The sequence below is a fragment of the Haliotis asinina genome, chromosome 7 (assembly GCF_037392515.1).
Source record: "Haliotis asinina isolate JCU_RB_2024 chromosome 7, JCU_Hal_asi_v2, whole genome shotgun sequence".
NCBI lineage: Eukaryota > Metazoa > Mollusca > Gastropoda > Lepetellida > Haliotidae > Haliotis > Haliotis asinina.
Genome location: NC_090286.1, coordinates 13,743,570 through 13,761,026, shown reverse-complemented (window position 1 = coordinate 13,761,026; position 17,457 = coordinate 13,743,570). Strand labels below are relative to the sequence as shown.

Genomic DNA, 17,457 nt, shown 5'->3' with positions numbered 1-17,457 from the left:
CTCGCGATACTTTTACGTTCTTTGACATGTTTTGGGAGGGAAGGCCGTGACGTATCATTTATTCTTTCATTCATTCACCTACTTCTTTCTTTTATTATTTCTTTCTTTCATTCATTCACACAATTCTTGCTCTTAATTGTTTCTATGATTCATTCATTCATTGTAAATTCCGACTGATACAATAAGCTGGCTGAAGTTCTGGTGAACACAGCAGAAGTAGCGCTGGGAGCGAGCCAAGTCACCGTATGCGTTGGAGCATGACGAGGCACATGTTAATTAGTATAAATGGTAAAGAAAGCAAGCGAGTGACCTATCCCTGTTGTAGATTATCCCTGCTCCGTGCAAAATATTTCTGTAATGTTGCCTTACATCAAGCTGACATAGTGTTTGTGTTCAAGAATAGGAATCACGGAATCACTTTTACACTTGAACACCATACTGAGATTTATGTAATTTTAGAATCGCTTGTCTGTGTGCCGATGTAGTTCTTTGTGTCGATGTAGTTCTTTGTGTATATTTCTCTTAAAATCCAATATTCTGCAGATATTTCTTATTAAAAAATAGCTGTCAGGGTCCCGTTTCACAAAGCTCTAGTAAGCCTAACATCTCGTAACGTTTCTAGTAGCATTTATACACAAAGAAAGTAAGTTAAATATCACTATCTATATATTGTTTTGCATTGGCATAATACAGTACGTTTGCACCGTCTCGATTTTTGAGTAAATTAAACCAGTGTAGATATAGGCCCAAAACGGTAGTGAGGCTCAACCTAGTCTTCTTATTTCCATAGCATTTGACTACTTCAGTTGTGTCAAAATGCAGACATCTCACAACGCACGGGCCGCCTATACCTCGTAGTTTTGGTGAAATTTGGCATATGCATGTTTAGTAATGGGGCTGTTTCTCAGTTTGATCATATCACTATTACATGATCTCAGATGTATACTTGCTGCAGTAGGTCGTCTACTGAATCTGCATGACCAACGGAGCTGACAGTTGATGAATAATGACAAAATGTTTAGGGTAGTCAATTGTCGTTGCTCTAACTATTAAAGATGCAATTACTTTACAAGCAATGCTGACAACAGTTGTAGTGTCTGTATTTTACATTTGAATCACCTGACAGCAGTTTCTGTGAAGTTAACACCTGACATTCAGCTGAAGTGCACGACAGGGTTAGTCGATTCAGATTTCTTCTTCTTTCAGTGGACAGTAACAGAAATCCAGCAGACATGTAATTGTGAGACATATGGTTATTGGGTTGGAATATTGTGGGAATGAAATGTTTGGTTGGTAGGTACTGTATCGTCTTGGAATCTACCTGATAACGATTTGGACGATTCATAGTTAGGTAAAACAAGACAAAAATGTGTCCAGGGACATAGACGCCCCTGCTGCTGTAGGAAGTGTTCCCTGCACTGAGTGTGTTCTGGTGATTAATTTCTACTTAACAATAATCATAGTTCGAGTCCCAATGAAACACATTTATAAGTTTAATCAATTCTGTTGTGCAGTTTTTGTGGAGAACTGGATAGACTTAATCCCCTATTTCAGTATCATGAGACATTCCACAAAATTTATCAAAGTTCAAATGTCTCTAAACATACAAAAAACTATAAAATACAAATACAAAATGAGAGATACACACCTTCAGTCTCTACAAAAGATATATGTAAGTTAACTGAGTTTTATGTAGTGGTTTTTGAGAAGTGGATGGGACGAACAGGATGAATAGAACCAAATTCAATTAAGTTGGTAATTCACATAGACTTTCCTCCAACTGTTGAATGCATATGACATTGTAGTGATTCTAGCTTGCAGGAAACATTCTTGGGATCATGCATCACAATGTACCATCTGAACATATCCCAGGATCTGTCAAATCATGTTGAAAAACACAACAAAAGCGCCAAAGCCAAATATCCAATGTATTTATTCATATATATTTCTCAATCACAGTATTATACATCATTGTTGCATTAGATTAGTAAACAATAGTTCATTATATCCAACTCCTAATTATGTAAGCAAAATGATGAATAATCTTTAGAGTCCACTTTAGACCCAACAGACCTGATGAGAGCAGCAGCAGCACATGTACATAAATGCAACACTCAAATTTCTGTTTGCTTCAAATCCACAATCCTTAAAGTTCAGAAACACAACAAAATCCATGAAACAATTTTCAAATGCAACTGAAAACTACAGATTGGCACACTGGGTAAGTCAAAATATTAAACTACTGACAACAATGGTTTGTTTCAAAAAAAAAAGAAGAAAATAACAAAACAAATTTATGAATTAATTTTTGTTGTTGATTATTTAGGGTTAAAAAGCAAAGTGTCAATTTTGTTTGTAAAAGAAAAAAAACACAGAAATATTTGGAATAAAAATAATAATTCTGATCATGGAAGGCAATGTACTGTACTTATACTGTAAACCTGGAAGCTGCAGACATCACAACCCTACAGCCGTCACATTTTCTCAACCAACAGAATGACCTCCACATTCCTGACTTGTAACATTTCCACATAACTGTTGGAATCGTAAATGCAACACAATTCAAGGAATGAAACAATTCCAGACTGTTATAACAGTGTTACAAGGTAACTCCTCTCACAAGGACACAATAAATAACCAACCATTCACCAATAAAGTTGAATAAATCGCAACCATGTGACTACAAGATGAAGTAATGTTTGTGTCAGTACAACTGTCACTCAGTGAACACTCACGTAAAATTGGGTTGATATATGTCAGAAGATGATGCGAATATAAATGAAAGACTTCTACCAAATGAAAGAAAATGGTGAAAAGAAAGGAGACAATTGCGACGAAGCCCACTACAGAAAAACAATCATCATTATTCTCGTTTACAAAGAAAATTCACTTTTCATTATGCCTATGGACCATAGTCAGTAGAATCAAGCAATAAAATACATTTTCAGATGAGATGAGGTCTTGTAAAAAATGCTTATTATCAACAAATCCAGAATCCTGTTATCAATAATCTAGCTACCAGACTTCTTCATTAGAAGGTAGAAAACTATTTCAAACATGGCATGAAGTTGAGGCAAGGAAAGACAGGTCTACTACAAAAATCCACACCTTAACCTTAATCCAATATCAATTCTTACACAAAAATACAGAGAATCATTCAAACAACATGTTCTAAACAAATGGCACAATGAGAAGCATTTTAAAAGTTTCATTATGTTCCTCAACACTTGTGCAGGGCACATGACCAAGCACCAGCTCCCGTCACACACATACCCCCACCTACTGCAGCTGCTGGACTTGGTTACTAATGACCCTTCTCAGTGACCAGGGGCACTGAATGACTAACAAGACAATTGGCTCCACCCTATTGCAGTGCTGTTTGCATAGAATAAGGGAGGTCCCCCACTGTGCTCAATAAGCTGCCTGAAAGTAAATCACAGACAGACAGAAACATATCCCTGAATAAACTTCAACGCATATCAACATCCCAAAACCTAGTTTACTTGTTAAGACACATACCCATCAAATTAGTCCAAGTTACAATTTAATAAAACATTCATTGGGTTAATCCCAATACTCTTGAGTCAGAATTCACATAACGAATATGAAATATGAGAATCTGAAACAATTATTATCCTTAAAGTATTCAAATTCAAGTTACTGCAGTTTGTCCAATAGGAGAAATTATTTCATAACTTCAAAAGGTGACCTGCTTCTGACCATTCAACTACAGTATGACAGACCATTATTCTTCAAAACTGTTGTGAAACCAATGTGTTGACAGCTTTCAAAGTTAAACCAGGAGACCACAAAAACTGTGTACATCAGTTATTATGCTACAATATCACAAACTATTCAAGATGAATACTGTGAAGAATGAAATGGAAGTGATGGACAGATATAGATCAAACCTGTACATGAACAGACATCTGGAGAAAAAAAAAAGGGGGGGCTTGTGGGTTGAGCACTGGCACTGCTGAAATTTGAATATGAGAGAAACACAGTTGTCAAACTTTCAGTTCTAGGTTTTGATTGTGAATACGAACCACAATAGTTAGACATAATAAGTTATTGCCCATTCAGTTAAAGATGAACATCACATACAGCTATATAACTTCATTCAAAGCCATTTCCAAATGCACAAACAATGATAATTAGCATACTTGTTCAAAGGTTTGGCTATTCTTAAGCGATTTCAAACTTTGTGATGTGCTCTATGTTACATGATACATCCAAAAAGTCCTACACAGAATCTATTTAGACAGTTACAATAATTATACAAAAATAAACTCCTAAATATACAATATGCTGGCCAAATGGATGGACAGAGACCAAGGTTGTACATTTGCCATCTGACACATGCATTATTTAACTTAACAAAATCAGTTGACAATGTGCCATGCTTAACTTACAAAGCTGTTGACAAGCAACATGGTGCAACTCCAATGTCACCACTTTGATAATCATGAGTTGAGTTGAATAAATTAAGTACCAAGAAGATGACACAATAAGGCATATCAGTCAATCTACCTGACTACTTATCACTCACACTTCCATGTGTGCTTCTAGTTTACCTAAGTACAAACATTCTGATTCAAGGGCTAGGAAGCGCCCCACACTCAAGTCCGCTAACATACACTTTCTACGTTTCACTTCAAAACCAAAAATAATGCCATGTAAGCAATATCATGCCTGTATCATGATGTAGCTACAAGGAATGCTCCCTTGTTATTGCAAACAATGTACCATGTCCCACCAGCAATAATGAAAATTTCATACACTTTCTGGTGAAAATATTAAGATTCAAAAAGTTGAGCGGACCGAGAAGACTTGTGCATGTTTTGTCAAAAGGCATTGTTGCCATAGTAACAAGCCAGAGACTCAGAGGACGATGTCAACAAGAGTTTCATGAGAATTACATCCATGTCGGGGGCTTTAATGACAAGTTCACAGGCCCTGGACAAGGAAAGTTCTCATGAAATTGGCCAGTTGCTATATACAAGTGTAGGTCATCACACAGCGACAAAAATAGAGCTATATGTTCACTCTCATACTGTAATACATTCACACAACACACCCTTTGTGACAGACATGCACAGAATCAGCTGACAGCTTCTCCCACATCTCTATGCATAATACAATAATACATTAATGCATACATTAGAAAGCTAGGTTGGCATGGAAACCCAGTAGAGATTTATACAAACAAGATTATCTCAACTGCTAGTACCAGTAAATTCCATCTGTGTCTTATTGATCGGTCTGGATGGATTGATAAGGCAGTAATGTTGGAGAGGATTAGCTGTTAAATTAGGGCCTGAGAAAGCAATACTTGGTGCAAATGTGACAGTGTTCAGGCTAATGGATGAATGAATTTCCAGGAAGCTGTGTTTACCAAGGATGGGGAGAGGAACCACCAGACCACTGGTTTCCGACACCAGAAGCCTTCAGCGAGGGATTCCTGGATATCTACCACATAGTTCTTAATTCCTCACAGACCATGTCATGCCAAAAGATGAAGAATGTCAAAAACAACAATGAGGTGGTTAAAGGTTTCCACAGTTCATTTCTGACAAGCGAAACTGTTAAAAGACCAATTCATTTCTGAGGAAGATACTCCACAGCCCACTGAATTACACTGACCCTAGGATCCATCTTCACCCATGCAGGGAGATACCACAACCCACTGACACTAGTGACAGACGATAACTTGAGTGACCAATCCATAGATTCACCTGTGTTCATACAATTGCTTGGCAACTGAGAATGCATCCATGTAAAGGCGTAACAACTGAGAAATTGAGTGTGTCCAATGCAGGGATGCAGTAGAATATTACTGAAACCATTACTAATGCTTAATTGCCTCTTCCACAAACTAATTCTGGCATAAAACTCTTGTATCAACATTGCTTAGCAGAGACAACACTGTCTTTTATGGAACTGGAACATAATCAAATTGCTAAATATTAAATGTATCTTTCTCTTACACAGATGAGCCTTGACTTTGGTTGTGCTATGACTATCTTAAGCCTATGCTGGAGAATGGAAGTTACAATCATTGTAGTGCTAAGATTGCTTTGTGCAAGTGAGCCCAGGACTGTCAACTTTTGGTATGGACGACAGGACACTCAATGTCCCACAGACCATCTGTTGTCAACTGGCAAACTGAACAACAATTTCTACAGCTATAGCATTGGTGTTATGACCTGACAAACTTTAGTGACGCTTCTTCTTCCTCCGCGTTCGTTTTCCCCCTGGAGCTGACGTCGATGACCCTGTTCCCCATGCCGATGACGTCTGAGGCTGCTGACTTGACTGTTGTTGCTGTTGTTGCCATGGTGAGGAACCATCAGGAGACATAGACGCCTTGTGAAACAAGTGGTTGATGAAATCCTCCAGATCATGCTCTCTGCGAATACAGGGGAAATGAAATGACAATCAAAACCGGATTTGGTCTGTTTATTATTTAACACTGCACACGGCAGTATTCCAGCAATTTGACAGCGATCTGTAAATAATCAAATCTTGGTCAGACAATCCAGCAACTGGCATTATCAGCATCGATCACCCGACTCTTACAACACGTATGGGTTGCTAGAGACAAACTCTAACCCATATCTTTACAGGTTTTTGATTCAGTACAAGAAAGAGAAACAAGAAAGACAAACAGAAAGACCATAAGTATGAATTTTGTTTTAGAAACAACCTCCTCCCCCTCCACAGACACACATAGAGGGAGGACTGTAGCTACCTTGTTGACCTACCCACTCTTGTCATAGTACTGACGTCACAACATTCCCCCTGCACAGGACTGTAGCTACCCTGTATAACCTACCCTGACTTCCCATGATGATGCCCTTGGTTTCCACCCACATATGACTGTAGCTATCCTGTAAACCTACCCAGTCTTGTCATGGCACTAACATCACAATCCTCCACCCACAGATGACTGTAGCTATCCTGTAAACCTACCCAGTCTTGTCATGGCACTAACATCACAATCCTCCACCCACAGATGACTGTAGCTATCCTGTAGACCTACCCAGTCTTCTAATAGTACTAACATCACAATCTTCCACCCACACGGTACTGACCTATCCTGTAAAACTACCCAGTCTTATGGTACTGACTTCAAAACATTCCTCCCACACAGGACTGTAGCTACCTGTAAACCTACCCAGTCTTGTCATGGTACTGACGTCACAACCTTCCACCCACACAGGATTGTAGCTACCCTGTAGACCTACCCAGCCTTGTCATGGTACTGACTTCAAAACATTCCCCCGACACTGGACTCTAGCTACCCTGTATAACTTACCCTGATTTCCCATGACGATGACCTCGGTTTCCATCTGTAGCTATCCTGTAGAAAACATGGTGAGAGTTGGCCTGCATCTGCTTGAAAAACTCCTTCTGCAATAAGAAAGACATGCATAAAGACAATTCTCTTGTATTCATTCAGCAGGAACACACCTTTAGCAAACCACTGCCCAGAACCTCCTAAGCTCCGACCCATAAAAACCTCAAAGCATATTTTCAGAGCTTGAAACTAACAACATCTGCTTCTGCATGATGTACAGTCTTGTAAAACCAGCCATTAAGGAAGACAAAAACATTCCTTCCAGAAAATTCCGAAATTCATGACTGGGTAAAGAAAGCAATGAACCAAAAGCATCGAGACATTTTCTGTCTAAGTAAGATGACTATCAACTGCTAAAAAGATAATGATGACATTTGATACAGCATATAAAGTTTGCTTTCAGAAAACTGGATCAAACTTGCAAGGACTACCACTTGCCAAAATGCCCTCTTTAAAACCTCTCAGATTTCTATTTGATGCCATAGGACAAGATCCCTAATCAGCTTCCCTGGCAAGTGAGCAACTCACATGACACGCCACCCACTCTGTTATATCATACACGTGTTGATCCATACATGCGTAGTAGTGCCACAGAAAACCTAACATCTTCTTCTCTGCCCATACATCTCCCTGCAAAACAAAACACATTCTGTAACACAACACATTTGTTTCAACCAGGGACTCTTTCCCCATCCAGTGCTTAGCTGATTGGCTGCTGTGAGGTGCGCAGCCAGCAAAGGGAGGTAAGAAAATTATCGGGCCTTGTAGTGGAGATTTATCTTAATGTATACCCTGGAGATTATTGAGGATGGTCTTCATCAGTCAGTAGATGTACCTGCTTTTGACTGAATGCAGTGTATGAAATTTCCAGTATGTCCAAGGGCTTCTTACATGAAGGAACCTTTACTTAGTTTAACCTTAATTCCCATTCTTTTAAATTGCACTAAGGTTACCTTTGTGTTTTGTGAAAGGAGACCCTGGTGTTTGAACAGGTCAGGAATGTCTACCTCTTTTTGCATACAGATATGCATTAACAATTACACACAAAACCTGGATTACCCACCTCTTTGGCAGAATGAAAGTTGTTACATCTATCACAGAATCGAGCGCTGTACCATGGTCGATCAACTGGAATACGCTTATGTTTGCCCCCACAGTTATCACATCTCATCATGTTGGCAGCCTGGAAGAGTCATAGCAGCTGTCAACTTGTGACCCACACAAAGAAACAAGAAGGTAGGCCTTAGGCCATATTACCACTTGCACTAGGGGCATTAATCTGCATAGCTTAGCAAAAGTGGAGATCTTCCAGGAAAGCAGAAAGAATGGCCCATAGTTGGTTGTTTGACATAATATTCTATTTATAAGACTGCAACCACTCAGTCTCAAGTGCACAAGCTCATGTCAACTAGTCACATCTTACCTCTTGTATCTTTTCATGAAGTTTTGTCAGAAGATCATTGAATTCTCTCTGAAACATCATTGTAATTTTCATAAACTATGTGGGTTTCTTCAAATATGCATTCACACATGTACAAGTATTCATATAATTAACAAGCTGTTGCTTGCAAACATACATGATTGATTGCACCACTAAATGTATCAAAATGCCTGTCTTATGTCACCAGAAACAGAAACACAGCTATGACAATGGTCTTTTAAAGCCTTGTTAATCTTTAAAAGCATGATTAAGTTTCTTAAGTGGCTCCAGTTGCAGTGGCAATGCTCACCAAAAAGTACTTCTTCTAATAACTGAATGCCAAGCAATATGAATTGTTTACATGCATAAAATGTTTGTTCTTTGGAAGAGCACACCACTGGTTTCCCTCTTAAATGTATGTCCCTCTGATCTGACTTCAACATGAATCAAACTTCAATGCATTATTGATGTAAGTGCAAGTATACAAGGAACCAGTGCATTATCCAGACACTGGTAGTCTAAAATAGCATTCAAGAATACCCTATAAATTTTTAATCTGTCTGATATTAAGCCCAACATATGTATTTTTAGGTATTTTCATAATCACAATTTATAGATTCAATGTTTGCATTGTGACATTACAATTGTGAAGGAAAATTAATTCAAGCGGGTATTACAACAAACAGGCAAAGTGAACATAAAAACGTGCGCATATCTTACAGCAGCACATACAGCTAGTGAGCTGGCTGTTTGGCATCAATATATTGTTTGTGCCTCTATACACTGACTGAATTTAGGTTTATGCCCCTTGTAACAATATTCCAGCAATACCACAGCAGAGGAAACCATAAATGGATTCCACACATGTCAGGAATTGAACCTGTGTCTTTCACATGCTGAGCGAATGCTTTAACCACTAGGCCACCACACTGCCCCTAATAGTGTACACTGTACATACAGCTTACACTGGATGACATCAAGTAGGGTTCTGTGAATGTGCAAGTGTTTCAAAGCTTGGTCTGCCTGAACAGTTACCATGGTGACAATCACAAACTGCTTCAAATTGTATGTAGGGATAAGTCACCTTTATTCAACGAAAATTTTATGCACTTTTCAATGCTGAGGACCCCCTCAAATCAAGCAAATCTACCAAACGAGTATACCATTTATTTCAAAAGCCATTCAATGAGACCCAATTGTTATTATTTTTAAATCATGGACACCAGGTACAAGGTAGAAATATATATGAAATCTACAAAGTATTACAGTGTTATACAGTTTTTGATAGTCCATGCTCATAATCACTAGCTTAAGCACTATTCTCAGAGAGCAGTTTCACAATAAATAAAACATGGTATCTCCTTAACATATGAAATGAAAAGAAGTGTAAAGTGTCATCACAAACTGAAGGCTCTCAGCCACATATCAGTGTGTTGCTTGTTGATTGTTCCAGTAGCAGATCGACTTACCATTGCAGCCTCAGCCTCGTGAGCCTCCTGCATCTGAGCATCATACACCTTCCTCTTGGCCTGCAAGGAACAAATATAACATCAACATGCTGCTTCAAGGAAGGAGTTGTGCCAGACAGTCCTATTCTTAAAACGTCTGACTAGCTTGTCATTAGCTTCAAAATTTATTGTCTGTTGTTATAGATCTGTCACATCATTAAGTGTGAATGACATTAACAAATGACACCAATGAAATCACTAGCAAATCAGGTCCAATAAAGTGAATACATGCATATAGTGCACTGTAAACAAACTCACTGGTTCTCGTATCATCTCAAAGGCATGACCTAATATCTTGAAAGCTTCTTCAGCACCAGGTTCTTGATTCTGTAACACCATTATTTCATGACTGCAGTGCATGACAAATATAAGTAGGATATCGCCAGTTAGCACGGCAAGAATTAATGTAATTATCTGCTATATGATGTCATCACAGTCTACTGCAGTAAACATAAGGTAATCTATCTATTTAACAACAAAATTAACAATGATTGCCAAAGGCTTTTTTCACAAATTCAAGGCATTTTATTAGTTAGGTGTCATGCAACCTTTAGCAATATTCCATCAATATCATTGCACAGGAAACCAGAAATAGGCTTCATACACTGTAGCCCTGTGCCCCGTTGTTCAAAACAACCTTAGCTAAGATCAACCTTAAGCACTAAGGTTAGAGTTACGATCACCTTAAGAAAAAGATACGCCTGTTGCACAAAACAACCTTAGGGTAACCTTAACTTGAGGTCCAACCTTAGCGTAACCTTAACCCGTGGATGCCGATTTTTTTTTTCAGGTGCACATTTTCATAAGGTTTGAAAAGTGAACGTTGTGCGAAAATTGCGCTAGCGTGGTCCTGGATCTGTGTACGGCTATAAAATTGCACAGAAATGTAGAATATTTAATTTCCTATCCGTTGGTATAAATATAACTGCGACAACATCAGGGATTTGAGAAATAAGTACTGCTAAATGTTGTCCAAAACTTTTGCGTGCGTTAAAAAATCATTAAATTTCTCCGCTTTCATCGTGTACCAATAAAAGCACTCGCCTACGATTTTTTAATTATATCATCTTTACGAAAAGTGTGAGCGAAGAAAATACAGACTAATGTCAGAACTACATAAGTGTATATGAAATGGATTTATGTGTTAATGCACAACATTGTACGCTCAATATTAAAAATGTCCCGCCATAAATGTCAAAAATGGATTCTCTTCTATGACGTCCACAGGGAGACGATGCACGCATAAAGATAAGGGTTCATAACCCCGCTATGCTTTACATCAGGTCAGTCTAACTAAGATCACATGGAGAGAATTTGCTGTGAATACGGACAGTATATTTTCGTTATGTTTTGTACACAGTGAACAAACCTATTCCAATACAAAGATCCCCAATGTGAGGGGAGACCTTTTGGTAGTTTCACAGATTATAAGGAAAGATACCAATGTACTACATAAGAAATCGATTTGGATGGCAATAGATAATTTAGTTCTTAGATTCCAAATTCTCCTGTTTGTGTAGATGTATTTTGATTAATTTTGCATCACTATTAACGGAGTAACAGACACATCTTATGTAATGACATTTTATAATAACAGAACTGAAAATGATGCAACATTTTAGTTGACGTCATGGCATGTTTTGTGCATTTTGTGACGTCGGAAAAAGACGAGTCGGATTGCTGATTAGTATATATCTCACCTAATTCCCAGGGATGAGAATGGAAATTTTCATTTACAGCTGAAAACTAGTCGGGGGTCCTGGGATTTTGGCATTTTACACACTAAATATGGCTTCTAAAATCAATATTAACACTGTATATATATTTAGACGTTTCAGAAAAATTACCCTGGGGATGTAAAAAAACGCGGATTTCCGCGGAAATTTCTCATCCCTGAATTCCCATTGAATATGTCAAAGGTCTCGGCTTCTATGCCAGAATTCAACACTCTTTAGACAAAACGAAATAATGTCCTGAATATATCAACAATTAGACGGTTTTACTATGTATCTTATTGTGAGCAACACGTGCACCTGCCTAGCATCGATTTAGCGTAAATGAATATTCATTTAGGATATAAACATTTATGATTATATTATTTCTCTTTATAGGTATGTAATGAAAGGTAAAAAGAGAGAACTATTAGATTGTGTACGTAAGGCTTGTCCAAATTAAGACATGACCTGTTATATATTCTTACGCAGTTTTCGTATAAATATTGAGTTAGATATCCTAGCTGCTATCAAAATATGTTTCAAAATGTTTTTGACAAACTCGCACCTGGTCAAAATACGCAAAATATACATTAGAATACTGAAAGTGCAATCGGAATGATATGGACATTGTGTTTACTCTTGTTCAACCGACCTTCTCCTCAAAGAAATTGCCTAATATGTGAAACAATGTTGACGTGTGACATCACTACCCATGACCGATTTCTTTCAAAATGGCGGCTTTACTGACAAGGGAACATCGGATTTTGTGAAGACTCTTGCCTTGATTCAGGGATTCTTTTGATCATAAATACGAGATGTAAGTAATCAGAATTATTCTGAGAATCTGTGTATTGTTATATGTTTTTATCGTTTACATTGTAAATGACGGAAGAAACCTGAAATGCCGATAAGTACCGTTGTCGTTCTACTTGATATTGCGTCTGTCATGGTGTCACGCTGCACGGAAACTTTGACAGTTGCTTATGAATCATTATATGATTGCATTGTATATTTTTTTATCTTGCTATTTCTTGCTGCGATACTCTTCAACTTAATACTCTAGGCTTACTTAACCATTGGAAGCAATGATTACACGGCTGGATGATGGAAAAATTCCGAAAATGCCACGTAGTGTAAAATCGGATTTTTCCTTTGTTTACATTTGAAATGCACAGTCTTTTGAGCACCGCGTTCGTTCTCGTTCGTTTTATGTAGACAGTTGGTGTTGGTGACAAAGACCATTTGTAATTTGATTCTATGATGTGTGGAGAATTCAATGATGCATTTGTCGCAGCAGACTATGAAGTATACGTGATATAATAGGCGTCTCAATATCAGCCTAGTCGAAACGTGATTTTGTAAACACTATCCAATATGGCGGAAACCTCACTTCGGCGTTCGTGTAAGTGTATTTTCGAAAACATCACAACCTATTCTTGGTTCATCGGCGACGTTTCAGAATTATCATTATTGGTTTTCATGAAAACTTGATATCAGTGATCATTAATATGCTATTTTTGACATTCCCATTTCTGTACACTCTCTGCTTCCTGAAAATAAAAACAGCCGCCATATTCCCTTTCCAACCTTAGAGACGCTAAGGTTGGGTCGAACCAACCTTAGTTATCAACCTTAACTTAAGGTTAACCTTAGTTGAAGTTGTTTCGTGCAACGGGAGGCTAACCTTAGTAAAGGTCTAAGGTTGAAATCTTAGAGATAAGTGACCTTAGAGATAAGGTTGTTTTGAACAACGGGGCACTGGTCTTCAGCATGAGAAGGTAACCCTTTAACCACTAGGTAGACTGAAATAGTTCCAATGCTGGACCGTCAATGTACTGGACTGTTAAAAATGTCTGCATATTGTCTTGGCATTGATTTGCCCTTGCTGACATGAGTACTGACCTTATCTGGGTGGACTAGCACAGCCTGGCGGCGGTAATACTTTTTGATATCTTCATCACTGCTATCAGAACGTAATCCTAAAATACTGAAAACAGAAAGAGGACAGATGAACAAACAGGTAATGCACATGGATATGTGTTTAGAATCGTAACAGCTTTCTTGTGAAAGTACATGAAACAGTCAAAATGACTTCAGTACAAGATAGATATACACTGGGACTGCACTGAATCAGTGGTGTTACCTGTCTGTCATTTTTGCGTCTATACAGCTACGAGTGAGTCAGCTATGACTCATGCTGATCTTAGCAATAGTCCTGCCACATTATGGCAAAAAACATTAGAAATTTGCGAAACACATTGTGCCTGTTTGGGAATTAAACCAGGGTCTTTATCTTTACAAGCAAATGCATTATCCCCTACTGACCCCATAATGCTAAGAAACCAGCATGCGAGGAGATATAATATCATCTAAACAATCCAGCCTGTTGATCGCTACATGCTTCAACATGTCAATGGCTCCATACCTATAAGGGTCTTTTCCTCTACAAGCAAGAAGTCGTCTCATGGCTTCCTCTCCTACAACAGAACACACTGCTAAAACATTTCATTTTAAAATAATAATGGTTTTAGTAGGAAGATATTTTAAGTGTCAACTAATAAAAATAACAGCAAGCCATGGCTCTCATTTCAGTTACCTCTCTTTCATATGTTGGCTAATGTTCAAATGTAGATCATTCAAGTCTTGGTGTAGATATTTTAATACTTTCCCTGTGAAAAAATATTAGGTCACCTGATCACCAGTAGTACCAACAGGTATGGGCCTATATGTAAGTGATTCCACAGATGCCCTTGATTAAGAAATAGACTAAATGAGTACATACTACCCTACAAAGAATACATATCTTCTGCTGAAGATCCAAGGACACTGCAAAATAAGGGACAGAGTTTAATACCTGTACTTGGCAGTGCTATATTTTCTTCTAGTCCTGTCCGTCGTTTTGCCGTCTCAGTAGTGCCAGGAATTGTGCCAGATTTAAAGTTATTTTTGAAGACTTTAGCTTTGATAAAAGACCAGGCTTTACTCCAGGCTAAACTGATGAGGTGAACACTGCCTGATGCTCTGCAACAAACACAAATCTGAATTGAGTGAAAAGTCTACAACACTCCAGACATGCAATGGCTGCTTGTCTGAAGCAGGGTTAGACAAACTACCTGGGGCAAGGTGAGAAGCAATCAAACAGGTCATCTGCTTAAACCTTGTGGAATATTGCTAAAACAAAGAGACATGAAACTACTCACTCATATGCTCAAAGCAGAGTGTGAGAGAAGGGAGATTTATGTATATTTTCAATGTATATTCTTATTAATCCTTCATTCACCTCATGGAATCAGCATTTATGTTGTGTTTCTCAAAAACAAAATACAAAAGTTGACATCCACAAATGTTCCTCCTTTATGTGCATCACTTTTCCATGCCATTTGGATATTAAGTCAGATACTGTAACTGAGTATTCTCATCAGATTTTCAAAATCTTCTAACACGGCTTCAAGCATATACAAAAGTTTTAATATCCAGCATGGCACAACTTACTATACAAGAATGTAATCTTAAACCCAAACAGTAACTATATTTCTCCTGTTCCTACTGGAACCATAGAACATTGGATCACTCCTCTATATGAACTTGAACTGGACAATCCCATAAACAAGCAGGTACACGGGGCCTCCAGGTACTCTGCAGCATGGTTTTCAAGTATATAATTTTCTGATTAAAATTGATATGTTATGCTTATCCTGAATCATGCGTATAATACTTGTCTCCTTCTTCTATCCAAATGCAGTGGATCTTGAATCCCTTGAAGTTCCCTTTACTGAAGAGGACGTAAAATCTAATCCACAAGATGACAAATTTCTGAAAGCTTGCTTGGTGCATGGATGAATTAGCAGATTCGGCTGTTCTGGTAGTTTTAAGGCAGGATTTCCGAGGTCGTGATAGTACATCTGCTGACATTCTTTCCTCATGGAATGAGGTATGCCTTCACAAAGATGTTCAGCTTCAATGGTATCTCATCTATCTTCTAGTAATATGATGTCATTCTGTTTGCAGAATACTCGTTGCTGACGACATGCTTCCATCAATTGATTACTCATGTAAAACAGTCATATGGCTGAGGTGGAATCAACTATGCACACGTCTGTAATGAAGATATTGTTACCAGAATGTCGGCTATAAGCAGTGATGATGAATCAATCTTCGACTTGAAACAACCCACGACCCATGATGCAATGTCATCAATGGAAGTCTATTCATAGTAGACTGAACTGCTGTGTGCTGCTTGTCGCAGATAAATAACCTTTAATCTGCTGACTGATGACCTCTATTGACCAGTGAAGATAGTAAAACATTGCTGTACACTGCTCTGTGAAATGTAAATGAAACCTTTCCCACATGGAAAGGATGGTTTACATCTGTAGATGACTTCCTGATATGTGAACTGTGATAAAGTTCTGCGCAGGGCATAGTCAACAACTGACCAATCAGATACGAGAAAAGTGATGTCACAGGTGTTGCAGCCAAATCATTATGACAGAATCTTGTGCAGTCACTGATTTTTTTGTTTTTGCCAACACATGGCCTTGTCTGTAATTTCACTGTATAGCCTGTCTCGGAGTTACACGAGTGAACACATGTATAGGTGGCTGAATAGAAGCACGCAAAAAAACTTCACTGCATAGTACTGATGTAATAAGTCTGTCTCCCTGGTAGTTGTGTCTGTTCTTTCACTTTTAATTCTTTATTGAAAATAATGAGGTTGCCATCATATAAAGATGATGTGATGCGGTTCCCAGGCTTCCTTAATTGATACTGGTGACTGTAGAAACCAGTCTCACTGAAGCTCCGTAAAATCCTCTTGAAGAACAAAATTGTGTTGTAATGCACAAAAAGGTTATTGTAGAGTTGATATTTTCGCCGCAATGACTATACTTCAAAGACAGTTAGGCCGGTAACTACTTCCAAACTGTCCTCTTGATCTCTGTACTCTGTACAGGGACAATGTAAATGAAAAGGATCTGTACGTAGCTGTAATCTTGTGAAGCTGACACCATCTTTATGCAGTAAAACTGGAATTCATGGAACCTGTGTTCCCGGCTTCTAATAGTTGAGATGACTAACAATCGTGAACGTATGTTAGAGATCATGCGTTCATGCATGGGTGACTGCTCCAGGTGAATGATCTTGAAAAATTTCCTTCTAAGAGTCTGAATGCCTTCGCGCAGGTCAGTCTCGTGATGAGTAGTCTCAATGGCAATCTCTGCGCACATGGTAGTGACGATCCTCCAGGTCCAGTGGAGATAACTAATCATGTCTGTGGGGTCTGTATGGGACTGGGGAGCAACCTGTTGGGAGCGTTGACGTCTGGTGAAGGTCAATTCTGCTTGGCTGGTACCCGAGGCCGGGCTTGCGCTTGTGGCAGACTGTAAACTTCTGCTGGCATGTTGTAAGGCCTTGAAGTTGAACTGTGCACTTGTGTGTAAATATCTTTGCAGGTCT

General features: G+C 38.4%; 1 protein-coding gene across 1 annotated transcript in view; it reads right to left on the bottom strand.

Annotated features, from left to right (window-relative positions):
* Positions 1-1,914: 1,914 nt before the first annotated feature.
* LOC137290507 (dnaJ homolog dnj-5-like) overlaps positions 1,915-17,457 on the bottom strand; it is a 33,885-nt gene continuing 18,342 nt past the window's right edge. The window contains exons 4-13 of the mRNA XM_067821488.1: positions 14,858-15,024; positions 14,429-14,480; positions 13,906-13,990; positions 10,547-10,615; positions 10,250-10,309; positions 8,784-8,831; positions 8,424-8,543; positions 7,889-7,990; positions 7,319-7,413; positions 1,915-6,409 (exon numbers count right to left, since the gene is read on the bottom strand). Of these exons, the coding sequence (XP_067677589.1) occupies positions 6,217-6,409; positions 7,319-7,413; positions 7,889-7,990; positions 8,424-8,543; positions 8,784-8,831; positions 10,250-10,309; positions 10,547-10,615; positions 13,906-13,990; positions 14,429-14,480; positions 14,858-15,024 (991 nt within the window). The 3' untranslated portion in view covers positions 1,915-6,216. The remainder of the gene's footprint in view (positions 6,410-7,318; positions 7,414-7,888; positions 7,991-8,423; positions 8,544-8,783; positions 8,832-10,249; positions 10,310-10,546; positions 10,616-13,905; positions 13,991-14,428; positions 14,481-14,857; positions 15,025-17,457) is intronic.